This window comes from Bactrocera dorsalis, chromosome 3 (assembly GCF_023373825.1).
Source record: "Bactrocera dorsalis isolate Fly_Bdor chromosome 3, ASM2337382v1, whole genome shotgun sequence".
Lineage (NCBI taxonomy): Eukaryota > Metazoa > Arthropoda > Insecta > Diptera > Tephritidae > Bactrocera > Bactrocera dorsalis.
In genome coordinates this window covers 80,863,769-80,891,597 of record NC_064305.1, presented here as the reverse complement: position 1 = coordinate 80,891,597, position 27,829 = coordinate 80,863,769, and the positions used below count along the sequence as shown (strand labels likewise).

Here is a 27,829-nt window from a genome sequence, read left to right as displayed (position 1 = left end):
GAGCCAAATCTAGCGAAAATAGTGGTTGAGCGGTGACTCCCGTTTTGCGTTTGGCCAAAAAGTTAACCAGACTTTTCCTAGAATAAGACGACGTATTATTGTGTTATAAAATCCATGAATTTTCTACCCACAAACCTGATTATATACAAGGTAGGTACCTCAAAAAGGTCAAGTTGCATTTGCTATTGAAAGTTTGACCCTGTGGAATGAATTCACAGTGAACGACAACATGGTAATCAAAGAAACCGATGAGTATCACCTTCATTTTTGACCGTCTGTATCGCGGTTTTTTCGAGTTTGGGTAATTTTTACAACACCATTCGCTGGAGTTGTGTACAGTTTCACAATCATAAATCCACATCTCGTCACCAGTATTGCTGCGTTTAATGAACTTATGGTTCTCAGCAACGTTTTCAAGGATCTCTTTGTGTCGTTCTCAACGCCGTTTTTCCAACAGGTAGATGAAGAAGAAGAAGATGTAGTTTGGTAGCCCTCTATTCAAAATTTTAGCCAAAATGTGTTGATCCGATCTACATATAAGAGATCTTGAGATCCTTTGCAATCTCTCTGATGGCGGTAAAGATTTCCAAGCACTGTCTTTTTACATTTTTTATACACTTATTCCCCTGATAACTCCACAAAAAAATAACTTGTTTTGTTCAACTCTTCATACACTAATTGACATATGGTGACCAAACTTCAAACGAACATAAAGAAATTTGTGCCAACTATGAAAAATATTTATATTGATTCGATTTTCGCATGAACTTTAAATGTACTAGTCCGGGTCAAATTTGATCAAATGGTATAAACATATGAATGTTATAAGGGAGGACGTTGCTTTTTTTAAAATTTGACTTTTGGAATGTTTTATGACATACTCAGTTGTGAAAAAATATTACCCATAGGTGACGCTGGACAAAAACAGCGTTTACAGGTCGAAATCGTTCAAATTTAATATCAGATATTTGTTTATACTCCGTATAATTTCATTGTTCTAGGTCTTGAGTGAACTACATATATTAGACTTGAAAGTCCAAGTCAAATTTGATCAAAATAGAATAAGTGCATTACAACTTATTTATCGAACAATATTTTCCTCCTCACTCCGATATGTACTCAGCTTAAAACATTATTTAAATTCTTAAAAATTTCTTCTTTCTTTGAAATATCATTAGTAGGATAGAATTTTTGTGCATTAGAAATATACTACCCTAAAAAAATCAAAAGTTTGTCCAAAGAGCTTCTTCCGCACTAATATTTCCGTGCTCTGACAGCATGACTAAACATACATATTTAGAATGCTGGTGCATGTTATATAAAATAGGTCTTAGCGCTCATATTCTAAAATTTACAAGAACTGCCCTCAATGGTCGCTGAAAAGAAAATAATCCAAAGGCCAGTGAAAATTGGCACAACCCATGCTTGCAGAGCACAACAATGGCCACAAAGCACCAACTCACGAATATATGCGTGTATGTGAGTTCTCTATAGGAGGTGAAGGTAATAAATATTATATGTAAGTACCATATATAAATAGCACGTGTGTTTATAGAACTCTATGTCATGCAAGTAGCACAAAGGTAGCAAATATATTTATGCTTCATAGTGACATGTACCCATAAGAGAACATAAGTCCATGAAAACACATAGAAGGTGTATGGTATATACATTTTTATATGTGTGTGGATCAGTCGTAAAATGCGTGCTGCACGCCAGCACTAACAAATCGTTCATATATAGTATATAGTATATACTATATATGCGTGTGTTTACGCAATTTACGCTGATTCAATGCGCATTAATAAAACGAAGCACGTAATTGTTGTTGGCAAAGTTGTGGGTTCTTTCAAGAGTCTCTTCTTTACTTGGCTGTTGGCCAACGGCAGTTCGTTCGACTTTGCCCACATTGTCCCATTGAACAGGAAAGAACTCTTGCTTGGTGAAATTCGCTGCCCTTCTTGTAATTTGTAATTTGTTGTTATTACTTTAGCTTTTTTGTTGAGGTAGCATGCAATTGGCGTCTTTATAAAAATAACACGTTAAATATATATCCATATATAAATATTTTATATTATGCATAATTTATGCATTGAACTTAAATGAAGTTTGTGGCTTGAGTATTTTGTGTTGATAGCATGCCGGTGGCTCATTTGGTATATACAGGTATACATATACATTATACATATACAGCCATGGACACATAAATAGCACACTTGGTCATCAAATAAGAAAACATTTATTTATTCCTTAGGTTTATCACTTACGGATTTAAAGATGAATGAGTTTTATTTTAAAAATTATTAAAATTAATATAACTATAACACTGAAACAATTTTTTTTTTTTTTTTTTTTTTTTATTCAAAATTAATTTATTTATTGTATCTGCTTTTTCTTAAAGCCTAACAATAAGTAATGAAATCTTAAATCTATTTAAAAACTATACAGACTCAAGCAAGTGATTGAGCTGTTTTGGTGTTACGTCGCTCTTTAATACGCAGGCATATCTCTTCTTTTAAGTCGTGTTTGATCGCTGGAATGTACCAAAGCATTAGCCAAAGGGTTTGGGTGATCTCGGAGTTTAGATATATATTTAATTCTGCTGTCTTCTACTTCTTTTTTTACCATAGGAATACCAAGGTCTTTATGGATATTTTCGTTACGCATGTACCATGGTGAACACGTGATTGTTCTAAGCATTTTTGATTGGAACCTTTGTATTACATCAATATTAGTTGCACAGGTCATACCACACTGAAACAATAAATATTTTATTATCGCCAAAAAAAGACGAAAACATCAATATCCTATATGACAGCTTGGACACATAAATAGCACATTCTGAAAATGGGTTTAAAAAAAGGTACAAAAATTTATAAAAATTATTAAAAAATTGCAAAAGATTGTTCATTTCGTTAGTATTTTGTACTATATCCATCATTTTTAAGCATCCGCTCACATCTTTTCTGCATGCTGTCCACCAGTTCTTGATATCGTTCCTTTGGGATTGAATACCAAGGCTCCTCAATTCCAGCCCATAAATCATCAAAATTTTTGAATTTTTTGCTTGCTATTTTGAACTTTATATCATTCCATAAATTTTCTATTGGTTTCAGATCTGGGTTTTGCACAGGCCACTCATATATTCTAAATTTTTTATTGCCGAGACCATACTTTACTACCTTTGCGGTGTGCTTCGGATCATTGTCTTGCATAAATGTCCAGTTTATGGGCATGGATTGAAATACATTTTATTTTTCAGTATATCCAAATACTAAAACTGGTCCATTTTACCATTTATTCGAACAATTGGCACGATGCCATGCCATGAAAACACGCTCCAGACCATGATACTTCCACCGCCGTGCTTAATGGTTTTTTTGGTATACCTAGGTTTAAGGGATTGACCTTGTGGACGACGAAAAAATGATTTTTCAACTGGAACCTTCCTATTTACCTTGGTTTTGTCGTTCAAAAACACGTTCTTCTAAAATTGTGCTGGTTTGTCTCCGTGGGCCTTTCCAAATGCCAGTCAAATTTTGATGTGGCGTTTTGGCAGGAGTGGTTTCTTGCTGGTAATTTGTCTAAAAAGTTGAGATAAGTTGAGTCGTCTTCCTACAAGCTTTCTGGATACGTCCACACCATATTCGTCATTAATTTCGATCATAATTTCTCTGGTTGACTTAAAAGGATCCGCTTTGCTCTTCCGTACTATGTATTTGTCAACACTAATATCGGATTTACGTGGTCCTGGTGTTCTTGGTATCTTTTTATTGACACAAGGTGGGTCTGTTTTGTTGCATAAAGAGCATTTTATAACATTTTTGGGGAGCAATATATTATTTTAGCAATTTTGACAGGATCTTTTCCTTTTTTGATTATATTGGATATAAGGACTCCCTTTTCCGGCGTGGAATGTTTTTTTCCTTCTCATTTTAACGAAATATCGATGAAATAATTATATATTCGCAGAATTAAATTAAAAATATGCGATAACCTCACACAAAATTAAAAAAAAACTACGAACTTAAAAATGTGCTATTTATGTGTCCACCTCAAATCAACACTATTTTAGCAATTTTGACAGAATCTTTTCCTTTTTTGCTCATATTGGGTATAAGGCCTCCCTTTTCCGGCGTGGATGTGTCAGATGTGTCAGATGTGTGCTATTTATGTGTCCATGGCTGTAGATGCCCTAACTTCTAAAAAAGTAAAAAGATACAATATTATTTTCCGAGGAGCCTTATTATTTTTAGTCTTACGAAAGCCCTACACTTCTTCAACACACCCACACGATAAATTTTCTTGTCTTCTGGGAAACATTATGAATGCTTACAGATTTGTTCACTGGAATATCATACTTTTTAACTTTTCAAGAGAGCATTCGTAATTATAAATTTACGTATAAATAGAATTTGACCCACAAGAGTGCTTTTGGAGGATTTCCAGGACAAGTAAAGTGTTCTGAATGACCTAATGCTTGATCTCTATATAATATTAATACTCCAGATCTGGACGGAATTGAATTTAGAGCACCAGTTGAGTGAAAAAATCATGTCAAGGGGGTTAACTGAGAAGCTAGCTACTATATGTAGTCCTTTGTGAAGCCATAGAAAAGAAGACTTGCTATCTATTGGTAGAACACAGGAATGCACGTGAGTACCGATCCGCTCCCATTTTACCGAAAGCAGTTATAGATGCCTTTCCTTGCTAGCTCATCAGTTTTGTAATTTTCTGCAATTCCGCAATGACCGACTTCATACCAGTCTTATCACGAAGACACATGATGCTAATGAAAGCTACAGCTCCCTCGTCGGTATATGGGCAGAGATGGAGCCGACAGTATTCGGTTTGGCGACTCCATGATCCAAGTGATCCGGTAACTGAGAAGGCTAACTTAAGATTCAGAGATCAACTGACCTAGTTTGCATAAGATAAAAGCAATTGTCTAAGGCTTAAACAGAAAAAACAACAAAAAACACTCCCATCAAAAGCCAAAATCACCTCTCAACCACTGAAAAATACCCCAAAGTGGGAAAATTGCAAATTTCTTTCCTCTAATTAAATTAAATTCACCGCAAAATCTTAATGAGCAGCGGAAATGCTTATTATATCATCATTATTTTCAGTACTGCAAATGAAAGACAAGCAATAGCAACATATGCTTAGTGTATCACCTTCATTAGTGAGTATAAATGTGCAACATTCACTCTTATATAAGCGCCGAGGTACTTAGTGATAGAAGCAGCTGTTAATTTGTTGCAAATAAAAGAGAAAAACACACAAATATAACTTTGTACCATACTTAACTTGTTATATATGTATGTACGTACATATCTGCTTAAATATTGCAAAGAAGTAAAAATAATAATAATAGCACACATAAAAAGTATGGAAAAGGAAATAATCAACAAAAGTATCTCGCTGCGTTCTCAAAGCTAACAACGCCAGCGTAACAGCAACGGCAGGCAACAAGCGTCACACTAAGCTAAGCATAAAATTCTTATTTTTTTTACAAAAATGACCACATGAAACCCTTTAAAGTAACGATGTTAGAACATATACATATTCACATATATGTATGTTTCTGGGTATATCTGAGTGTATAGATGAAGTACGCGAGATCATGCTGTGTAGCAAATAGCTAGAGTAGAATACAATTCTTAGCTTTGCTGGTTCTTTCATTGTTGTGTCTATATGTAGATATATGTATATATTTGTGTATATACAAGTATTCACCTTTACATGCCTATATGTATATATTTTTGTTTATAGACAAATATGTAATAAAACTCTAACTAACTAAGTACTATGCTAACTTAACGTGCAAACAACATAAATGGCAAAGTATTTATATATTTTTATAAGTTTGTGTGTGTTGTGAGTGCTTTTGAGGCGTTTTAGTTGTTGCACTGTTTTCCAGGAAGTGCTAAGTTGGCCTATGCCTATGTGCTTTGAGTACTTTCCAGCTCGATTTGTTGAAAGGTTTATGCTTTTTATTAAAATCTTGAAAATACATATAAATGAATGAAGTTATTTTCAAAAAAATGTTGCCATCTTACTGTTTTTTTTTGGGGATAACGTCAAAATTGCGAATTATTGCCAAAAAGCGCATATTTTTTATCCAATTGTAGTGGAATTATTATCCAAAGATACGATTTTTATCCAACAACCGATTAGAGTTAGATATACATTAAAAAGAGATTTTTTCTATCAAAATATTTTCAATACAAAAATATTTTTTTCATGAAAATATTTTCAATACAAAAATATTTTTTTTAATCAAAAACAAAAATATTTTAAAAAATAAAAATTTTTTTCATGAAAATATTTTCAAAACTTAAGCATATTCAAAAGAAAGATATGTTTTCCATGAAAACTATAATTTAAAAAAAAAAAAGATTATTTTCATAAAGAAAATTATGATAAAGCAAATCCTTGAATATTCATTGAAATTGATATTGAATAAACTAAAGAATTTTTTTTTAAGATTTTTTGTCATTTCAATACAATAAACTTCAAAAAAAAAAATAAAAATAAAATAAAATAATATTATTTATGCAAATTTGTATTATTTACTGTCTGTTCGTGTCTCAAGTCTTTTGTTTACAATCAGTATGTTAATAGCAAGCACCGTTATTTTAATGGCATTATCTGACGTGGGCAAGCCATTCTACCGTGTGTATTCTTTATAATTTCTACTCTTCTATGCAGCCAAGCACAGTAATGAAGATGAATGTGAAAATAAATGCAAATTACATATGAGTGCTGACAGCCAAGACACAAGCACACACACATAAATAAATATACACACACACATATACATGAGCGTGGTTGTTGGTTATTTGTATGTGAAAAGCGGTGCATTTGCTTGCAATAAGGAAGTAGAAGTGTATAACCGTTATTGTGCAAATTGGTACTTGTAGTCGATGGCAACAACAACAATAGCAAAAATAAAATATGTGATGAATATGAAGGCATCAACTGTCGGTGACCGTTTTTTCTTTTATTGCGATTTTTTAATATAATTATTACCATAATAATTTAAATGGTAATTTATTTTGTTTTAATAATAATAGTTTTTCCATTTGAAGATATGAATGCTTTTTTGTAAAGCTTTTAACAGAACTAAAAGTAAAAATATATGTCTGCGAGCTTTTTTTGTAAGGGAGTGTATACAAAAAATGATTCTGAGCTCACATACATATATAAATTTGTTTGATAAATTTTTGTGACAAAAAATATTCTTTTGTTTGCTAAAAAAATTAAAAACAAAAATTAGTCCATTTGAGAGATTTTTCAATCATTTTGTCCTATAAACTCAATTTGTTTAGGCATTTCGAGGTATGAAAAAGCGTACGTTTCGTTAGTTTCATTAAAATAACTCAAGGCATATCAACAAATTGGTGAATCTACTTTACCATAAAAGTATCAGTATTTACTTATTCATCAATATTTTTTTTGTCGCCTTCAAAGTAATATCCACCAGATGTAATAAACTTATACCAGCGGTTTTTCTAGTCCTCGAAACGCTTTTCAGAAGCACTTTTTGGGATGTCTTTAGCACCTTCAGCGAATTTTGATATATCTCTTTGATCGACTGAAAACTGGTTCTATTCCGATGATTATTGAAGAACAGCTGTCTTGTCATCTCTCTAATACTTTCCTGACGGTTTTTAAACACCGTATTCTTCACTTTTTTTAATATTTTAATCAGTTGAAGAGGTCTAAGGTTGTCCAGAAGGAGACATGTTTTCAACTATCCTTCGACCCTCTCTGAAGGCTTTGTACCACTCATAAGCTTATGGTTTTGATGAAACTGAATCACCGTGAGCCTTTTTCAGTATTCGCAATGATTCCACACACGAAATTTGGTGAAAAATACAAAATTTGAGACTAATTCTGTGTTCAGTATTTTTACTGAGATGTACCGACTTAAGCAGCTGCTGTAAGCAAACTGGTTGACAGATAGCGCTAATATTTGGCATAGTAATTAAGGACAGCGCTACAAACTTAACAAAATACAATTTCTGGGTACTTTTTCACAATGAACAGGGTATATTAAGTTTCCCAAGAAGTTTGTAACATCCAGGAAAACGTTGCTGACCCTATAAAATATATGTATATATAAATTATCAGCATTGTGAGCTGAGTCGATCAGTTTCACAGTTTTTGAAATATTATTCTGCAAGATCGAACATTGATAGACAACCAGCTGTTAATTTGTTTGAACCGCAAATATGGGATTACTATAGCAAATAGCTGGCTTGCAAACTGAACGATCAGAGTCCACTTCTTGCTAGAAACCTTTGGTATTTGTGAAGAATGCAACCGAAGTTAAAAATAAAGTAACATAACCAAAATTTAATCCGGTTAGGTTAATTGGTTTTATACAATTTACTTGGAACATATATCAATATATCAATACAAAAATAGCCATTAATATTCATTATTATGTATATATAATACATAAAAATTTAAGGAGACGGTACATTACATAGATATTCCTTTCTTCACATGCATAAACCGAATATGAAGATTTCCTTACTTCCCAAACTTTCAGTTAATTTTACTTATACCTTATGTATCGGTCAGTAAAAGAATTTCAAGAACGGTCTGTATATGCCGTTCATCATAAAAATAGTATCAGCGAAAAAGAGAAAACCCTTTTTCAATGTGGTCATCAAACGGCAGTCAATATCAATATTTAAGTGTATTTGAAGTGAAATTCTTATAATATTGGGTAGTCGAAAAAGTCTTTTCGTATTTCTAATCAAACTTTAGTTTGCTCAACCAATCATCTAGTAGAGAAATAAGCGCTAATTAAGTCTTTTTGTACTAAAATTAGTCAAAGATATTACAAACATATAAAAAACAAAAAAATCATATTTGAACAATATTTATATCATCAACACTATTGTGTAAACAAACACCAGTACCCGCTTGATTTATTGCAAAAAATAGTTAAAAATTGTTGCTACATGCTTGTGAAAGTTGTGGTAAAAAAATTTGATAGCACAAAATAAACATTTCAAATAAAAAAGCTTACGAATATTTAACAACTTTAAGCAGAAGATTGATTGCCTAATTGCATAGGGAAATGGTCTGGCGAATGGGTTTACTGAACGAACTGCGGTAGAGAGCATACAAAAGCGGCGTCCTCCTTTTATATAAGCAAAAAAAATATATATATGTATAAAAAGAAAAAAATATATATGTATAAAAAGAAAAAAATATATAAAAACACAAAAAAAAAAAAATAAATAAAAAATAAACCTACAACAACATCTTTCGAAAGCAACGCTTAGATATTAATCAAAACTGTAAGTGTTAGCTACGGTAGAGAAAAGGCAGCGACGAGTTGTTGCACAGACATCAAAAATTTATACGAAAATGCAAATTTGCGGAATATGTAAATATGTTTAAGTTATTAGCTTACATAAGTAATCGCGTTAGAAATGCGCTGTGCAACAAATTACCTAAGCAAAGTGAGGAAACTTTTTTATTTGCTCACAAAACATAAAAGTAATTTTTTTCTCCTCAAATTGAGCAATAAAGAAGAGCAGAAAGTTATTTAACCTTTCATTTTTATATATTTTTTTAAAATAAACATCCCCTCCCTTCCTCTTTACTTCCAGGATGACGGCGGCATTGAGTTCTTCAATACCATTGTCCTGCAACCACATTTGAAACTCATCACCGACGCCGGTCGCGGCTATCATGTGCGCTGCTCGTATAAGAGTCGCGATGCGGCCACTAGCACGCCAAAGAAGAAGCATGGACAACGCCGCAAAGCGAACAGCGGCAAGCATGCGCAAAAACCGCAAGCCTTTCGTAGCGCTGAAACGGCAGCTGTGGGGGTGGGTAGCGATCGTCGCGATTATGGTCGCTCGTTGGATAAGTATCGTGCCGCAGGCGATGACTTCGATCAGGAAGACGTCTACGACGGTGACGACAGCGATGATGCTGTGGATGCTGGCAATCAAGAGGACGATAGTCTCAACGAGATACCGATGCCCGGTTGCCATATGAAAATCTACAATTCCGAGCATAAAATTGCTGATGATGTGAAAATTGGTGATCCGCTGACGATTGTCATCAGTATTGACAAACAGGAGCTGTACGGTCTGCATGTGGCCGATTGTATTGTGCGCGACGGTTTAGGTTGGGGTGAGCAGCGGTTGTTGGGCGATGATGGGTGAGTTTAAAAAGTACTTTAAGAGATTGGAGCGTAGATTTGTGTATAAGAAATTTGTTTTTGTTAGTTTTTTTCTGGTGAAAAAAAAAGAGATCGATAGAATATTGAAAATGAAAATAAAATTTTGGGAATTCGAATTATAAGTTAGGTAGATATTTATATCTGACCCTAAAAAACTATTGAAAAGTACGTTTGGGTTTGTGATTGCTCCTAAAGGTAGACTACAGAGATAGTTTTATGTAATTTTTTAAGAAAAAGTTGTTAATGTTTTTTCGAAATTTTAATTTAAAATCCAAAATTTTTAAGTGCGCCTAAAAGTATGCAAATTTTGTCGTATGCTAATTAATTTACTTAAAATGCAATTTTACTGAAAAAATTAAACAATTTAATAATAAATATTTCCGAAACAATAATTTTTGTAGTTTTGAGGGAAAAGTTTGAATCTGCGGAACAACATTTTTTAAATAATTTTAAATTAGTTTTGAAATTAAGTAGAAATTTTTGAAAAGGTCGTAAAAACTACTTTATAAATTGTTATAAAAAATTTGTTTAAAGGGTTCATTACACAAAAATTTATTACGCCGAACACAAAAATTCTTTAAGTGATTTTTGCTTTGAAAATAAATTAAAAATTCGAAAAAGTTATAAAAAATAATTTTGTATAAAAAAATGATTAAAATATTTTTTTTAGGAAATTTTGCGGTTTTGAAAATTTTTAATTAAAAACTTTAAGTTTTAAAAAAATAATTTTTAATTTTAAAACATTTTGAATCTTTATTTTTATATTATTTTTATATGTATTTGTTCGAAAATTTTACTTTGAATTAATTTTTGCTTTTTTTGAACACTTTAGTTTTTGAAATTCTTCGCTTTTGAAAACTTTTAATTTTAATTTTTAAAAAATAATTTTTAATTTTAAAACATTTTGAAAACAATTTAAAAATTATCGAAAAAGTTATAAAAAATAATTTTTACAAAAAAAAATTGCTTAAAATATTTTTATTGTAATATTTTCGTTAAAAAACCAGCGACAGTATAAAAAAAATATTTCAAAAAATCAAAATTTAGAAAATGTTTCAACAATTTTTTTTTATTAAAAATTTACTTTCATTAAAAATTCTTAAAGCAATTTTTACTTGGAAAATAAATTAAAAATAATCGAAAAAGTCATAAAAAGTAATTTTATACAAGAGAAAATATACTTTGAATATTAACTTTTTATTATTGTTGTTAGAAAAACAGTCTCAGTATCGAAATTAATATATTATTTTATTATATAAAAATTTCAAAAATGCTTCAAAATATTTTTTTTAATAAAAATTTAACCTAAAATAAAATTTTTCTAACATTAAAAAAAAATTAAAAACTTAATCTAAAAAATAAAAAAATTTTCTAATATTTCCACACAGTTGCCCGATGGACAATGAGATTATGGGCCAATTCAACTACACCAGCGATCACTTGGCGGCCAATGTTACCTTCCCGGCACACAAGTTCCCCTACACCACATCCGTGTACTATCAGTGCAATGTGCATTTGTGCGCCCTGCAGGATCCCGAGTGCCAAATGGTGAGTGTTGCCACATATTCCTACCACAAGACATTCTATTTATTTGCAATTCTAATTGATTTTGCGCTACATTACTGCAAAGGTATTGAACTGACTTAATATTGTTGTTGTTGTTGTTTTTTAGCCTCCTACGTGCAGCGGCAAACGACCGAAACGACAAACTAACAACGATAACAAAGACGAAGACGGTCAACCGGCCACCATCGAAGTCTATTCCGGTCTGTATGTGAACGAGAATGTGGATGTGTCCGAAGGCGATGATGATACAGTGCTCAAGGAGCGGGTAAATAAATATTAATATATACTCTATTCTTATCGCACTTGAATATTTTATTTTTGTTTTTGTTCTTGTTGTTTGTTTGCGCAGACACTTGAGGATGCATTGTGCGTGTCGCAGCGCACCTTCGCCATTGCCATAGCAGTCGCCGGTCTCATATTGATGTTGGCCGTCGTTGCCGCCGTACTCTGCATTATGGCCCGAAGGAGCACGAAGAGTGTGTCGAATTCGGGCAGCTCCATTTACAGTGGTCCCTATACGAATACAGCGTTCTCGCATAGCAGTTAAATGCAATACGCATACATACATATGTAGTTAGATTGCAAATGTGAACACGCAAGCACACATACACACATTTAAAATGAGATTTAGAAATTTTCGTTTTGAAGTACTTTTATAGTTTTTTCTTACAAATTTTTATTTTTACCTAAATTGGAATTTTTTCACTGATTTTTTTTTTTAGTTTTTGAATTACTTTATTGATATTTGAAAATTTGTAGATTTTGAAAATTTTTAATTAAAAAAAAAATAAGGTTTTGAAGTTTTTTAATTTTATTTTTTCAAAAATATGTTTTGTAATTTCTGAATTTTTTTATTTATTTTAATATTTAAAAATTACTAGTTTTGAAAATTTTTAGTATTCGAAAATTTTTTGTTTTTGAAAATTTTTGATTTTTGAAAAAATAATTTTTGGTTTTAAAACATTTTCAATTTTTACATTTTTAAAATTTTTCGAAAATTTTCTTTTGAACATGCTTTTTTTCTGTTTACACACACACACAGTCTCACACATGAACACTAAAAGTGTTTTAAAACAAAACGAAATATTGACGTAAGAGAAGTTGAAAATTTCTTTGTACACTGCCGCTGCAAACAAGCGCAGTCTATAGTAGTCATTGTGTTTAGTTGTTAAGGTCACAAATAATGATTAGCGACGACGAATAAGTGAAGCTAAAAAGTAAACAATAGTTTTTTCTCGTATAAATGTGTAAGGCGCAGAGCAAAAGTGTAGCAGCGAATAAAAAAAGAAAAAAAATTTCCTAATTTTTCCGGCTGCACTTTGCTCTGCGCCAACTCAAGCTGCCCATAAATATGCAATTAATTAATTAATGTATTAATTAAAATAATGAATGTATAACTTTAAGTTTATAGTAAGCCACGGCACACGCTTCCTAGCAGAGCAAGTCTTTACATTTATTATAAAATATTGTATACCCAATACCATATACACTCACGCACACACAAGCACACTTCAATACAGTCAGTATATGTATGTAGACAGCGCAGATATTACTGGGCAATCAAAATTAAATGGTAAAGTTAGATGAAAACAAAAAAAAAGACAAAAAAAGAAACAAAAATGTTTTAAAAAAGCAAAATATGTAAGCTTAGAATGATTGCCCTTTAATATCGCAAAGGTATAACACCTAAAAGCATGCAACGCATGCGCGCAGGCGCCTTTGTTCAGCTGCTACACGTAGAAGTACTCATAGAAAACTTGAATTTTTTTGGTGGTGGTCAATTTGTTACACTTAATCTTAACGCTTGGTTGGCGCGCCGCAGCAAAACGGACAAATATTACAACAAAAACGTGCTTTCGTTTTTTGTGTAATTTGTATGTACAACGAATGCGCACAACCTGCTCAGGTGATACTATTAACTATTAATTCTAATATAACGTATGAATATTTAAATTATTAACCTATTCTCCTCTACATTGAAATTGTTTTTGTACAATTCGAAAAAATACAGAAGTTTCAAGATTTGGAAGAAGAAAAAAATTAAAAAAATAACATTTTTTAAACCTAAAAATATTAACTTTTCGTATTGGTTTTTATCACGAAGCCACAAATTTAAGATTTGAATTAAAAAAAAACAACAAAAACTGTGAAGAAATGAGAAGAATAATGTGTATACTACGTACTATCTTGTCATTACAACTTAAATCTTAATATTTTAACTTTAATATTTTTTTTACTATTTAACTAAACTGTCAAATCAGATTAAAATCGAACTAATTTATTTGTTAATTCAAATTATGTAGTATGGGAGGAAGAAGAAGACGATGTAACCTAAAAAAGTATGCGTTTAAAATTTATAAAATGTAAAGTGTGTCGTTATGGCGTGAAAATGAAATAAAAATGTACTTATAAAATTTATGAAAATAATAAAGGCCCTTAGATTGAAACGTCCAGAAAACTATTTGTATATATTGCAAATGGGTGGATCTTTTGGAACTCGAAAAGAAGTAAGTTAAATAAAATATATTTTTAGGAATAGGAGAGCTCTTATCGAAAATTATGTGATAAAAAGAGTACTAAGGCGAGAGATTTGCCTTTTTGGGCTTTTGAAACTTCATTTATAAAGTTGATAGTGTTATTGTTGTTATGATTTAATAAAATATTTCCTAAATAGTTATACGGACAGCTGGGAACCTTAATCGCGGAAGTACTGAGTACTATGTTCTATGCCATTGAGGTTATGAGCTTCACTTAGAAGAATAAGGGAACCTCATAAGTATGATTTCGCTCTTAAACTCCACTGTTTGGGTGACAAGGTTCAAGAATGTTGTCATCAAAATCATCTAAGGAGATACCCAGGATTTATTGGACATGCAAAGAGTTGGTTATAGTCATGCGAGGGCTGTTTTTGGTATATGGGATATTTGTGGAAATGTAAGAGTTTAACCTGCTTTAATATTGTGAACGAAGTCGCACTCTAGATTACTGAGACACGCAAATCAAGTTCCTCATTTACAATGCTGTCAATCTCAAATCCCAAATACGCCATGTAAAGAGAGGGAGTCGGTGAAGTATTGGTTCCACTGTGAAAGGCCTGCATTGCATATCTGAAGTTAGTTGCGCCCGTAGACTGATCAGTGTAATGTTATATGTCGTGAATGTAATCAAGGAACTATCGTGGGTGATTTTTATGAAAGCATCTCTCACTAACTGCTTGGAGAGAAGTCGATTCTCTTCCTTAACTGGAAGCAGGCAGAACTCACTTTGCATGTGTTCAATGGGAGACGTCAAGAGGCATCCTGTTATTATATGAAGTGCAGAATTCTGTCACATTTGGTCAGCCGTTTGCCTTGTGATTTGCCAACAAGGCAAGTATTCCAGGCTAGCGACTAGAGGATTTTGTTGCGGCTTTGTACTTTGCCAATAATCGCGGTCGTATGTGTTAGTCGAGTGTACCACCCAACATCACAGTCTTGTTAACAGTCGGAATGTTAACACCATCGACTGTGATATTAAAATGCAGTCTGTACTCCTTCATCCCGTTTGTCCAATAAATATAGTCCTTGTGGATTTAGTGGAGGAGAGTGTTAGGCTTTTTGCACACAATAAGTGAGAAAGATTGGTGATATGTATGCAGCTGTTTACTTTTGATTACAAGCCATCAATTCAATTGCGTGAAGTCAATATCGTACAATCATCAGCATATGAGGTGATGGAAATTCCTTTTGGTGGTTAAATAAGTTTCGAGTTATAGTAGTTAAACAATAGTGGGGAGAGGGACCGCCCGGTGGAACCCCCTGTTTAATTCTTCACAGCATAGAATTGTGACTTCTGATTCATGATCTACCTGTTCAGCCTTGAGGGAGCGTAGGGTGTTTGATGTCTTCCAGTAGCGTTGTATAATTGTGTCAAAAGCTTTTCACAAGTCAAATGCTACTACCGTTCTCAATTGTTACCTTCCAAAAAAATAATAACAAATTTTAAAAATTTCATAACATTTTTCAAGACTAATTATAAAAAAATTTGGACTCACTTGTCATAGCATGATAACTAAATTAGCATTTAGTAACGCTCCTAAGTCGCTTGCTATCCATACATCTAATTACGACGCAGGCGTTAACAGAAAAACATTTCTAACAAGTTGAATGCTAATGAAAAGGTTGACAGCAAAGCGACAGAAGAACTATTATAACCTTTTCTTGATGACATGATTGACACACATGCAACATGTTTCACCTTCAAATCACTCTAGGCGCCACCGGCACAGGCATAGTTCATGACAGTCTGCAACAGAATGCCAACAGCACGAGTACTAACGCAACTACTTCTGTTCACAATTGGTATTTCACACAACAAGGCGACATGTCCGCGCGGCACACATTTGGATAAATTGAAATTTAGTCTCGTACGCATGTGTCAACGCTCAGAAATGCCGGCAATCGCCTATAAGAATGCATTTACCTTAGAGGAATGCGTGCGTGAGGCGAAGTTAGCGCGCGGTTTAGCTTTGAATTTTGGCACGCGTTTAAGAAGCAAGCAGATGGTGGGGGGTAGTGATGCTTTTGCAATACTGCTAACGAGGTTGCAACAAAGTATGAAAAAAAGTTAATTTAGGTTTAAAATTTTTAATAAAATTAATGTTTACTTCAAAGTCACGCGTCCAAATTCGACACACAATAAGGAAAATCGGCAAAGCGTTTGGCAGCAGCCACAACATCACTTCAATTGTCACATACTCGCTTGCCCCGAGAACAACACTATGCGGAGTCTGGTGAATGACAGTCGCTACGATTACTACAGCTTATATGGCGAGCCAATCGGTGGGTGTCTAGCAACAAATTTAAAATAAATTTTATATTTTTGCTACTTTTTAATTTAGCAACACGCAATTACAGCTGCGTACCACAAGTGGGCTTGTTTCAGTTGCAAGTGCGGGCGGCGAGTTTCGTTAATGCCACACGGTATTGCCGCAATGCTACAGATATTGGTGGCGTGGCCATGTTGGCGCATGTTGCATCAGCATTACGCACGGACGCGTTTGCGGCGCTGCTACGCATCTACAATGAGGCAGCGAGACAACAGCGGGAGCGCCAGCACACCTTGGCTTATGTGGGACTGCATTTCAATCGATCCTACAGCAGTGAAGCTATTGAGTATAGAAATATGGAACAGGAACCCTTATATTGCTTTCAATACGTAGCTTGGGCGCCGGGTCATCCACGTAATGGGTAATTGTTGACGAAAGCTTTTTGCTGTAAATTTTGCTAGAAAGTTGTTAATTGCAGTGAAATGTTGGCGAATGTAAGCTGTGTTGCAGTGAGCAGTGATAACACCTGGCTGACGGTAGATTGTGAGCGTGAATTACCTGCTATATGCGAGATTTATACGTCGAGAAGTGTTTTGAATGAAACGTTTATTACTGCCGGCACATGTGCACCCAAAACTTCATAATATTTTACAATTCCTTCACTTTACTTTTACAAAAAAATACTAACGCACAAAATAATAATAATAGAAAGCAAATACCTTCTTAAATAAACGTTTTCTGTAAAATACAGTTACATTTCCTAACGGAAGCTGGTCGACATTCCAATTACAACTCAGCTAGACTGCAATAGGTGTCGCCTCATAGCAAAAACAATTGCCAAAATGAACATAGTTGGCAACGCGTCGCACAACAGCTGACACTTCTGTTTTGCGGCATTGCCATTCATTCCCTTTTCATTTTGCATTGCACCGCGTGTGTTTGATACGCAACGCAATCGCATTTAAATTAAATTTTTTATTGTGAAAAGAAGTCCATTTTCACAACAAAATGAGTTTGTACAACTTCAAAAAGATTATGGTGGTTCCGCCAGCAAAGGTATGTAAAAATAACACTTCTACTTTTTACCAAAACAAAAGTGAAATGAGTGTGCTTTGAACTTGTTGCGGAGCACCTCGCACATAACCTCACTCACATTCGCTTTTGTTGTCTGTTTACAATTTATTGTGAAATTTCATATTTGCTAATATTTACGTACATTTGTTTATTTTACAACAACCATGGCAGGACTTCATCGATATTATGCTCTCAAAGACACAGCGCAAGACACCGACTGTTGTGCACAAGGGTTATAAGATTTCGCGTATTCGTGCCTTTTACACACGCAAAGTCAAGTACACGCAACAGAATTTCCACGATCGTCTGTCACAGATTATTCAGGATTTTCCGAAACTAGATGACGTACATCCATTCTACGCCGATTTGATGAATGTGCTGTACGATAAGGACCATTACAAATTGGCTTTGGGTCAGCTGAACACGGCTAGGCACTTAATTGACAAGTGAGTTTATTTTTTGTTTACAAGCCACGTGCAAATTATATATGTATTTATTTATTTATTTCAATAATTCAAATTACAGCGTTGCCAAAGATTATGTGCGTTTGTTGAAATATGGTGATTCGCTTTATCGTTGCAAGCAGCTCAAAAAAGCAGCGCTTGGTCGTATGGCTACAATTTTAAAGAAGCAAGCTTCAAATCTCACATATTTGGAGCAAGTGCGTCAACATTTATCACGTTTGCCTACCATTGATCCCTATTCACGTACCATTATCATTTGTGGTTTCCCCAATGTGGGCAAGTCGTCGTTTATCAATAAGATTACACGCGCCGATGTGGAAGTGCAGCCATATGCTTTCACAACCAAGTCATTATATGTGGGACACACAGATTACAAGTATTTGCGCTGGCAGGTGAGTTATATACAATATTGAAATTTGATGGTTCACATTTGACATTTCGTTGTGCCGTGTATTTTAGGTCATCGACACACCCGGTATTTTAGATCATCCACTGGAGGAACGTAACGTCATCGAAATGCAAGCCATTACCGCCTTGGCGCATTTGCGTTCTTGTGTGCTCTACTTCATGGATATCTCTGAACAATGCGGTCATTCAATAGAAGAACAAGTGCAATTGTTCGAGAGCATCAAGCCGCTATTCACAAACAAGCCACTGATTTTGGCCATCAATAAAATCGATATTATTGGTCTTGAAGATCTATCAGAGGAAAAACGTGAAATCATTACCAAATTGCAAGAAGATAAAAATGTGCCCGTTATGTTCACATCCACAGTTAGTGAAGAGGGTGTTATGGAAGTGAAAAGTGAAGCTTGTGAGCGTCTGCTTTCATACCGTGTCGAGCAAAAGATGCGCACAAAGAAGGTAGATAATATACTAAATCGTCTGCACGTAGCAGAACCCAAACCGCGCGACGATAAGGTACGTGCTCCATGCATACCCGAGCAAGCGTTGGCACGTCTCGAAATGAAAGCAGAAAAAGCGGAACGTAAACGCAAACTCGAGCGTGATATCGAAGAGGAAATGGGCGATGATTACACTTTGGATCTGCAAAAGAACTACACCGAAATACCCGAAGAGGAGCGCTACGATGCTATACCCGAATTCTGGGATGGCCACAACATTGCCGACTACATCGATCCCGATATCTTCTCCAAATTGGAAGAACTCGAGCGCGAAGAGGGTATACGCGAAGAAGGCGGTGTATACGCTCTACCTGATATGACCATGGATGAAACACTCAAGGAGATACGCGAAATGGCGAAACAAATACGCGGCAAACGCTTCGAGCTACGCGACGACCGACGTCTGGCATCGAAAAAGAACAAGCCAGCAATTCCACGTCACAAGCAACCCAAGGTGCGTGATCGTTCGGTCGCTAAGCTGCGTGAAACCATGCAGAATCTGGGTGTCGACATGTCCGGCACTGAAAATGCCAACTTCACAAAATCCGTTGTTGATCTGCGTCGCGGTGTGGTAGCTGTTGGCACCAAAGAGTTGAAGAAGCCACTGCTGGACAAGGAATCGTCAGCGATAGTGAAGCGCACAGGACAGCCATTGAAACGTGCGCCAGCGCGTGACACAATGGGCGTCAAGAACGTGGCGATGAAGAAAAAGGCACAACTGATGGCGAAACGCGACATTGCTAAGAAGGTGACACGACTGGGATTGAAGGGTGAAGCCGATCGCTTCATCGGCACCAAAATGCCCAAGCATTTGTACTCGGGCAAACGTGGTACGGGCAAAACGGACAGACGTTAAGCGTGTAGCAAGTGAGCGGCGGGGCTGCTATTGGGCGGGCAAAATGTTGAAACCTTTAGCTTTTATTTTTATTTTTTTGAATTGTAACAAACTCAATAATGTACTTTTACATTGTGCTATGAAAGAATTTGTGTATTTAATTAATAAATATGTGAATTTTAATTGCATTTTGTAACAACAACAAACTATGCTTGTCACTTATGTTGTCTTCAAAACTGTGAAAATTTGATAAGCAGTGCTCAGAACCTGCAAGTAATTTAAAGAACGCAATTTCAGCTATTTTTATATGGTGATAAGTCAAGTGAATTGTTGCTTTACCTGTTTGAGTGTGATTAACGAAACGTCTGATATGCCAGCTACCTTCAAAGCGATTGGCCGATATGTGCGTACCAACATAAACAAAACGAGACGTTCATAAACCGGTGAGCCATCAGTCCAATTGTGTGCGTAAACAGCGGTAAAGAGATTCGCACTCTGACAACGGTAAAAAAAACGAATCAAGAAAGAACATTAACTCTCTCCTTCACAGGTGCATAGCAAGAAAGGATATTAAAAGCTCTTATCTTTGATTTTGTTTATATGTCAGCTTTGTCATATAGTGGTGCAATCTGAATATTATGTTCGGCCTTGGACAATAATCTGTATTAAATTTCGTGAAGATGTCTGATCAAATCAAAACGTGTTCGACACAAGAATTTGATTTGGATCGGTCAGTTTGTATTGGAGCTATATGCTATAATATTTCGATCTGAATAAAATCTTCGGAGATTGTACCGTTACATTGAATAATACTCTATACTGAGTTTCGTTAAAATATATTGTCAAATAAAGAAGCTTTCCTTACAAGGACTTGGTCCGATAACGTCGCTTCCGACAAATATACAGAAAAAAGGATGGACATAGACTCCGACGTTTCCTGTTCGGGGGGAAAAAAAGCTTGCTAATTACTAAGCAAGGCACTTACGCTATCCATCAGTTTGTCACCATAGTAGCACGTGATGACCACTTGCTTCATTTCGTAGCCGAGTAAAAGAAACACTTTCAAAGCGAAAATGAAGGAAACATCATCGAGTAGTTGATAGGCGCTAAAGCAAAGTATAAATGATGAAGAGGCCAAGCTGAAAAGTATTGACGGCGCAAAAATGCTATTCACATCCTTCGCGATTCTAAGAAAAAATCATACAAAACGTTACACAACTCTGAGTTCCACATTATCTAACATCACTCACGTCAAAATCTTCTGATGATACTCAATGATCGCTTTCAGCGCACTCAAACTACCTTCCTCAGCCGGTTGTAGCTCTTTAATGCGCTGTGCCAACAAATCCAAGTGCAACATCAGCTGCGACACCGAACTGAAGAGACACAAATCGGCGCTTAATATTATTAAGCCCGCACAAAAGCTGCAAAAACACGCGAATAACAAGTAAACGATATAAACGAACAGTGATTGCTCCAATGGCACGGGATACCAGAAGAGTGTCGGCATGATATATGAATAGACGCCGCTAGACCATAGGTCGTAGAACGATTGTACTATAGGATATGTTATGTATACGATCAAAATGTATTTGAAGAAGTTGTAGAGTAGCGTCTGAACGTGCGCATAAATGCGCAGATAATGCTCTAATTTGTAGTGGCGCTCCACCGCAGCACTCGGGTACAGCGCTGCCAGTTGGCAGTGATTGCTCAGCAGCAGGCGGCGATTGTAGACGAGAAAGAGTATCTTGCCGCCGCTAACGGTGGTGTAGTTGAGCAGGCCAGCGGCAGCGGATTGCTCGGCAAAAGTGCGCCCTGGCTCCAGTATATAGCCGATCTGATGCAGAAACATTAGCGCTATGGTGACCACAATCAGTAAGCGTTGGTATTTAGAATGCGGCATTTCCGGTTGTTGCAACAGTATGCCCAAAAATTTGAAATATCTAACAGGGCCGGCGGTGAAGCGTGTGAAATTTGTATTGCGTTCGATGGCGTTCATGGCGCGCTATTTAGAATGAGGTCGCACACGGATATTGCACTGTGTGTGGTAAAGCTCTTGTTACGGCTTTTATATTAATTTTTATGCGCGTGAAATTTATTTTCTTGATGAGTTGCTAACATCTGGTATTAACGGTAAATTGGCTTGACACATTTTTTATCCCATGCAATTTTGAACCTGCAACCGCAGAAACGCCTCTTCGCCATTTTTTTCAACATCAAATCACTTTCGTTAAAAGTTCCTACAACAATTTGTCATATTTAATGATGTGGTTGCTTCCTGGCGTTGTAATCAACGCGAATGTCAAGGTCGAATTGTTTAAGAATGCTATCACAGCTTGTTTTGCTGTAATAATTTATTTATAGGCAATAAAAGTGTTATTTTGTGGTGTGATAATCTTTCTTCTTCTTTATTAGCGTAAACACCGCTTAGGGGGTTAGAGCCAAGTTAACAACAGGGCGCCAGTCGTTCTTTCTTTTTGGATATTCTAAGCGAAGCCAGGTCCTTCTCCATCTGGCCTTTCAACGGAATGGTGGTCTTCCTCTTAATCTGCTTCCCCCGGCGGGTACTGTGTCGAATACTCTTTGAGCTGGAGTGTTTTCATCCATTCGCTGAACTATGTCAATCACGTCGTATATTTCGTACAGCTCATCATTCCATCGACTGCGGTATACGCCAATATGCAAAAGACCATAAATCTTCCACAGAACCTTTCTCTCGAAAACTCGTAACGTCGACTCACCAGATGTTGTCATCCATCTTTACATTTTTATAGAAGCTCTATTCAGATCAGCTCGAATTATTTTCTCCAGGAGTAAATTGAAGAAGTCGGTTGATACGGAGTCGCTTTGTCTAAAACCTCGTTTGAAATCGAACGGCTCGGAGAGGTCCTTCCCGGTCCTAACAGAGCTTTTGGTATGGCTCAACGTCAGTTTACACAGACATAGCGCCATAAAGGCAGCTCCCTTTCGTGCTGTCAAAAGCAGCAGCAAAAAGGTGATCTGTGTCGTTCTCTTTTGGACGATTCCACGGTTATCAAAAAAAGGCAATGATCATCGTCAATAATGCTCGATATAACCTTATATGCGATGCTGAGAAGGCTTATTCCACGGAAGTTGGCACAGATTGTGGGGTCTCCCTTTTTGTGGATTGAGCAGAGCATACTTAAGTTCCAACTGAATCAATTTTTAGTGTTCAAAAGTTAAGGGATTTCATCGCTGGTATGTCGTTTCGAGAGGTCTTAAATTAGAACTTTTACCGGAATTTCGTTCATCTAAACCTTTTTATACCCATAAATCTGTGAATAATATTAGTTTTAGGCTTAGTTTAAGGCTTAAAGCCTTTGATGCAAGAGGAAGATTGCTTAGACAAGGTGAAATGTTGGAAATATTGCTCCCAATTCTTCCCTCTTTATCAACACAAATGCAGGCAATTACGAGGACCAAGACTGCTGAGTTTTGCAGTGAAGTTGTAACAGTACCCGTTCGGATATAAGTCCATATCATATCTCTTATAAACCGAGATTTAACCTGAACTATTTTACTACGAGTGTAAATGTTATTCTACGTCAACTTAACCTCCGTTTGCTTAGCATGTCGCTGTAGTCATAACAACCCAAATGTTTGATCAATTAACATCACCACCAGAAAAATATTTTTTCCAATTAATGCCACACTTAATGTAAGTTTTTAAGCACTAAATTTCAATTTAAAACAATGTCAAAAGCCACAACAATCAAGGAAGCACTGAAACGTTGGGAAGAACGTGAACAACAAAGCGCCGTCGAGTCCAAAGTGGTCGAGCTGCAATTTCAGTGGCCGCCAATCGAGAAAATGGACAATACGCTCAGCAACTTGGTTAACTGTGAGTAAGTGTGTTGGCTTGCAATCTAAAATGACAGTATATAAATTAACTTACTAACCATTTGATAGACGACTGAGTCTCTCTACAAATATGATCGAGAAGATTTTCGGCTTGAACGGCATGAAAAACTTGCGTGTGCTCTCATTGTCGCGGAATTACATTAAAAATGTTTCAGGTTTGGTATGTTCTGCTTGCCAAATATTTATTAAAAACTCGTTGATTGTTTCTGTATTTCTTCACAGGAAGCCGTCGCCGACACACTCATCGAGCTGTGGCTTAGTTATAACCTAATTGAAAAGCTGAAGGGCCTATCTGCATTGAAAGCTTTAAAAATTCTTTATATTAGTAATAATTTGATCAAAGATTGGAGTGAGTTTACACGGCTGCAAGAACTCGAAGCGCTGGAAGATCTGGTGGTGGTGGGAAACCCATTATCCGAAGGCATGGATGAGGCAACATGGCGCGCTGAGTGTATCAAACGTTTGCCCACAATACGGAAGTTGGATGGCGAACCGGTGGTGTTGAATGAAGAACCAGTTTTATAAATGTCAGGAAGTATTTAAGTTTTCAGGGTTAGCATTATAGTTTTTGAAAATTAATAACAATAAAGACTCAGCTAATTTTTTTTTGAAGTTGGGTATATTGACTTTAAAAATATTATTTGTATAAGAATATACATATACCATCCGAGCAATAGTTTTAGCAGGTATAGCCTTTTCGAGCGCCTTGCACCAGATGAATACACTATCGACTACAGCCATAACCATAGGAAAAAGAGTCAACACACTATCTTTGGTGTATCTTAGCTTATTCCCTAGAGCTCCTCTACATCAATATAAGGCAACCAATTCCTTTCTAACTCTCTCCTCAATATTTGGCATCCAAGAAAGCTTTCTGTAAAGGATAGGCCCTAGGTATTTCACTTTTTCAACTGGTTGAAGACGTAGACCCCCGAAAGAGGAGAGAGGCACGTTTGGATCTTATAATTCTTATTAAATATTTAAAACCATTTCAGTTTTACTTGGGTTGAGGGCTAGGTCGCTTCTATTCGCCCTGTTGGATACCACGTTGAGGTACTCTTCGTTTAGGTCGTGGGCGATATTTAGGAATTTTCCTTTAACCATAAGGAATAACATCCTCAATATCAGATAGCCCCCTTCGTCGAGTTTCTTGAGTAGGTCGTTAACCACCAAAATCCAAAGGAGTGAGGAAAATACCTCACTTTGCGGAGTTCGCTTATTTACGTTTCGGCACGCCAGGACCATTCTGTCGCAAAGAAGACTGTACATATATGATAAGCTTGAGGTTCGATTTTAGCTTGGATTCTTTCAGAGCTTTAATCATTGCAGCTGAAGGCAGCCCTTCGATAACATGAAGGGTGTCCACAGAAAGATGAAAATTCCTTGGACATAAGGGCTCTCTTCATCTATGACACCACATCGTGGAAAGTAGAGTTGACTGACCTGCCTTGTATGTTAGCATTTTGGGCTCTTAACAGTTTACCCCCCGATATTCTGCTTCTAATGTAGTCTCTTCAACGTTTCAACAGCCACGAGGTTAGCCCAATGGGTCTGAATTCTTTTCACCGCTGTGAGAAACAAAAAGGTTAAAGAAGCAATATTTAACGTCGAGTAGTGGATGAAACCGAAAAATCATGTCAAGTTCGGGCAAAAATCAAGGGGATGCTTGTCGCTTTCTTTGATTACCGCGTTGTATTTCGCCAGAAGATCGTTCCACAGTTTCAAACGGTCCAAAAGAAATGTTACTTGGTCGTTTTGAGGCGCTTACATGAATACGTCGTCGTAAATGCTCGGATTTGTGGGGAGGGAATTAATGGACTTTTCTTCATAATAAAGCCACCATATTCGTAATATTTGGCTCAGTGTGTTTTTTCTGTTTTCGAAACCGAAAAATCCGCTGTAAAGTAATTTTGAGTCATACACAGAAGACAACCGATTCTTTTAACATGTTATGAGAAAGTCGATTCAACATTGGCAAATTTGAATTGACTAAAAAGGAGCCTATTTAGAAGGCGATCAAAGGGATTTGTACGAGTATAAAAATATAGTACGTGAAATTGATTTTTTATGTCAGTTCGGGTCAAATTTGATCAGATGGCATACATACATATATGAGAAGAAAGACCAAACCCAAATACGACCAACTGATAGCAAATAAAAGTACTAAAAATGAATTGCGAAACTAATCAAGCTCGCAAAAGCTCTCATTATCCAGCCATTTTGGCGCTAAATGAAAAATGCAAAATGCAATATTATTGCGAATTTTATGGAGGATGCAATATTATGGAGTCACTCGAAAAGTCATCACAGTGAAATGAGCAACAATTCGAGTGACAATCATCAGCGCAGAAGGGCAAATGAAAACTGAAAATACTATTTGCAATTTTGTGCATATTGGACTATGTAAACTGCATGAAATGTAAAATTCAACCACAAAAGAGCAAATGGGAAAAGGCAAAGTAAATGAGAAAAAAGAAATGTGTGCGTGATTGTGGTCATTTTAAATGACATTAATTGTAGGTTTAGAATACTGCAGTTGTTGTTGTCTATTTGATGAGCATATTTTTTTTTAGTTGTTTGCCCTTGTTGTTGTGCAACCATTTGTTGCTGTAGCAACATCAATGATGACAGACAGCGAATTGGGACACACAAACATATAGTGTAATATATTATTAACTGTAAAAAAGCGTAGGCATTATGAGTGTTGACTGGGATTTGTTGGTGAAAGCTGGTAATTTGAAAAGAGAAAAAGGAATGCTGCCAGTGCGATTATCTGCTGTGCGTTTTATAACTGCTGAACTCAAAGGCTCACTCACCAACGCATGCACGCATACAAATACAGCCACAAATTGCATTCATAAGTTGCCATGCAAACCAAAGTCTCGCCAGCTGCTAAGCTTTCACAAGCATAAAGTACCTTTGGCTCATTTTAATGATGTGAAAATGCCATGGTACAAATTGCTTGTATTTGTTTTTGTTTTTATGTGCGTTCTATCGGTGTAAAATGTCGACTTTGCGTGTATTAATTCGTAAGTTCTTTGCAATCTAAGCTACCTTGATTATTTCCTTGTTTATTTATTAAGTTGTGGCAAAAGCTGATAAGTTCGGCTTTGTATCGGTATTTGTTTGCTCAGCTGTTTGTGTTATTGGCAACGTAATTTACTAGCGAATTTATCAAATAAACAATTATGACGAGCAAAATCAACAGCAACATAAATAATTAAATGCCTCGTATTGCTCGAAAACATTGAAAACAAGCAAAGTTTGCAATACCCAGTAGGAAATTGAACGGCTTGTGGGTATGAGGCGCAGTTTCTGTGATGAATTCTGAACTACGTGTTTTTTTAAGCCTCCACTGTATAGTTCATGCGGCTAGGACGGCATATAATCTAAAATCAAACTAAAATGTGTAAGAACGAGCTAACTTCGGGTGTAACCGAACTTTTTTTACTCTCAAAATTTGCAATGCTCAAAGACAGGGAAATAATTTCAGGTGTTGGCAAAATATTATTTGAAAAAAAAGCAATCGGAAATCAGTATATTAGAGATATGAGGTACAGACTTTGGACCTTTCTTTCATATCCAGTGCCTTTACATACTATATACACAAGAATAAACGGTTTAAAGTTGGCTGGAAAGTCCGAAATCCACATAATGGGGTAAGCGGAAGATCTGGATCGATTGCATTAACATTTAATATTAACTAAGTATATTCGAGAACAAGATAGTCATGTTGTTCGAATGAATCTTCACTTCAGCTCTGTGAGTATTCAACGCAGTATCCACCGGAAGCAACAGAGGAAGAGAAAGAAAGACTCCGTTGGAAAAATCAGGTGGAGAAGGACCTGGCTACACATACAATCTCCAATTGGCGCCAAACATGGAAGACGCCGATAAAGAAGAAGAAAATGAAAGAATCATATTGAAATTAAAATTGTTATATGTGGGAAGTGGGCGAGGTTGTATTTCGGCTTGGTCCATTTGCAGATTGTGTGATAGCAATGCCAGGATAATTGGTTAAAATTGGTTAAGCAGTTCCTGAGATTTAGGACTCCGCTAAAGGTGGGCGGTGCCACG

At 35.8% G+C, this 27,829-nt stretch overlaps 5 protein-coding genes and 1 long non-coding RNA gene across 8 annotated transcripts in view; 4 read left to right on the top strand and 2 right to left on the bottom strand.

The window, feature by feature from the left end:
• Nucleotides 1–14,243, top strand: part of LOC105229982 (uncharacterized) — an 88,334-nt gene extending 74,091 nt beyond the window's left edge. Inside the window, exons 7-10 of one of the 3 annotated variants that reach the window (XR_007422338.1) lie at nucleotides 9,639–10,198; nucleotides 11,608–11,767; nucleotides 11,892–12,050; nucleotides 12,135–14,243. This is a non-coding gene — a long non-coding RNA (uncharacterized LOC105229982). The remainder of the gene's footprint in view (nucleotides 1–9,638; nucleotides 10,199–11,607; nucleotides 11,768–11,891; nucleotides 12,051–12,134) is intronic. The other 2 variants (XR_007422340.1, XR_007422339.1) reach the window with 2 other exon arrangements.
• The window catches only part of LOC105229981 (apolipoprotein D), a 527,418-nt gene that overhangs the window by 13,919 nt on the left and 485,670 nt on the right, over nucleotides 1–27,829 (bottom strand). The gene's annotated exons all lie outside the window — the stretch shown is intronic.
• Nucleotides 16,047–17,345, top strand: LOC105230032 (uncharacterized). Its single transcript, XM_011210600.4, has 4 exons — nucleotides 16,047–16,377; nucleotides 16,438–16,605; nucleotides 16,665–17,013; nucleotides 17,071–17,345. The coding sequence occupies exons 1-4, from the start codon at nucleotides 16,062–16,064 to the stop codon at nucleotides 17,234–17,236; spliced, it is 999 nt and encodes a 332-aa protein (XP_011208902.2). The 5' UTR covers nucleotides 16,047–16,061; the 3' UTR covers nucleotides 17,237–17,345.
• Nucleotides 17,490–20,076, top strand: LOC105229978 (nucleolar GTP-binding protein 1). The gene is made up of 4 exons (XM_011210516.4): nucleotides 17,490–17,648; nucleotides 17,838–18,112; nucleotides 18,192–18,522; nucleotides 18,590–20,076. The coding sequence occupies exons 1-4, from the start codon at nucleotides 17,601–17,603 to the stop codon at nucleotides 19,889–19,891; spliced, it is 1,956 nt and encodes a 651-aa protein (XP_011208818.1). The 5' UTR covers nucleotides 17,490–17,600; the 3' UTR covers nucleotides 19,892–20,076.
• Nucleotides 19,996–22,018, bottom strand: LOC105229979 (putative odorant receptor 92a). Its single transcript, XM_011210517.4, has 4 exons — nucleotides 21,121–22,018; nucleotides 20,856–21,057; nucleotides 20,210–20,365; nucleotides 19,996–20,137 (listed from the first exon to the last, which is right to left on the bottom strand). The coding sequence occupies exons 1-4, from the start codon at nucleotides 21,867–21,869 to the stop codon at nucleotides 20,090–20,092; spliced, it is 1,155 nt and encodes a 384-aa protein (XP_011208819.2). The 5' UTR covers nucleotides 21,870–22,018; the 3' UTR covers nucleotides 19,996–20,089.
• Nucleotides 23,308–24,339, top strand: LOC125777673 (dynein axonemal light chain 1). Its single transcript, XM_049452779.1, has 3 exons — nucleotides 23,308–23,736; nucleotides 23,801–23,912; nucleotides 23,975–24,339. The coding sequence occupies exons 1-3, from the start codon at nucleotides 23,585–23,587 to the stop codon at nucleotides 24,275–24,277; spliced, it is 567 nt and encodes a 188-aa protein (XP_049308736.1). The 5' UTR covers nucleotides 23,308–23,584; the 3' UTR covers nucleotides 24,278–24,339.

Bases quoted from the DNA above. Each gene is read 5' to 3' on its own strand.
- LOC105230032 (XM_011210600.4), top strand. From the start codon at position 16,062: ATGACAGTCTGCAACAGAATGCCAACAGCACGAGTACTAACGCAACTA. The intron at 16,606-16,664 runs GTGGGTGTCTAG...TTTTTAATTTAG, and splicing joins CTTATATGGCGAGCCAATCG to CAACACGCAATTACAGCTGC. The intron at 17,014-17,070 runs GTAATTGTTGAC...TGTTAATTGCAG, and splicing joins CCGGGTCATCCACGTAATGG to TGAAATGTTGGCGAATGTAA.
- LOC105229978 (XM_011210516.4), top strand. From the start codon at position 17,601: ATGAGTTTGTACAACTTCAAAAAGATTATGGTGGTTCCGCCAGCAAAG. The intron at 18,113-18,191 runs GTGAGTTTATTT...TTCAAATTACAG, and splicing joins GCTAGGCACTTAATTGACAA to CGTTGCCAAAGATTATGTGC. The intron at 18,523-18,589 runs GTGAGTTATATA...CGTGTATTTTAG, and splicing joins ACAAGTATTTGCGCTGGCAG to GTCATCGACACACCCGGTAT.
- LOC105229979 (XM_011210517.4), bottom strand. From the start codon at position 21,869: ATGAACGCCATCGAACGCAATACAAATTTCACACGCTTCACCGCCGGC. The intron at 21,058-21,120 runs GTGAGTGATGTT...ATTTTTTCTTAG, and splicing joins TATCATCAGAAGATTTTGAC to AATCGCGAAGGATGTGAATA. The intron at 20,366-20,855 runs GTAAGTGCCTTG...TACCGTTGTCAG, and splicing joins GTGACAAACTGATGGATAGC to AGTGCGAATCTCTTTACCGC.
- LOC125777673 (XM_049452779.1), top strand. From the start codon at position 23,585: ATGTCAAAAGCCACAACAATCAAGGAAGCACTGAAACGTTGGGAAGAA. The intron at 23,737-23,800 runs GTAAGTGTGTTG...ACCATTTGATAG, and splicing joins AGCAACTTGGTTAACTGTGA to ACGACTGAGTCTCTCTACAA. The intron at 23,913-23,974 runs GTATGTTCTGCT...ATTTCTTCACAG, and splicing joins TTAAAAATGTTTCAGGTTTG to GAAGCCGTCGCCGACACACT.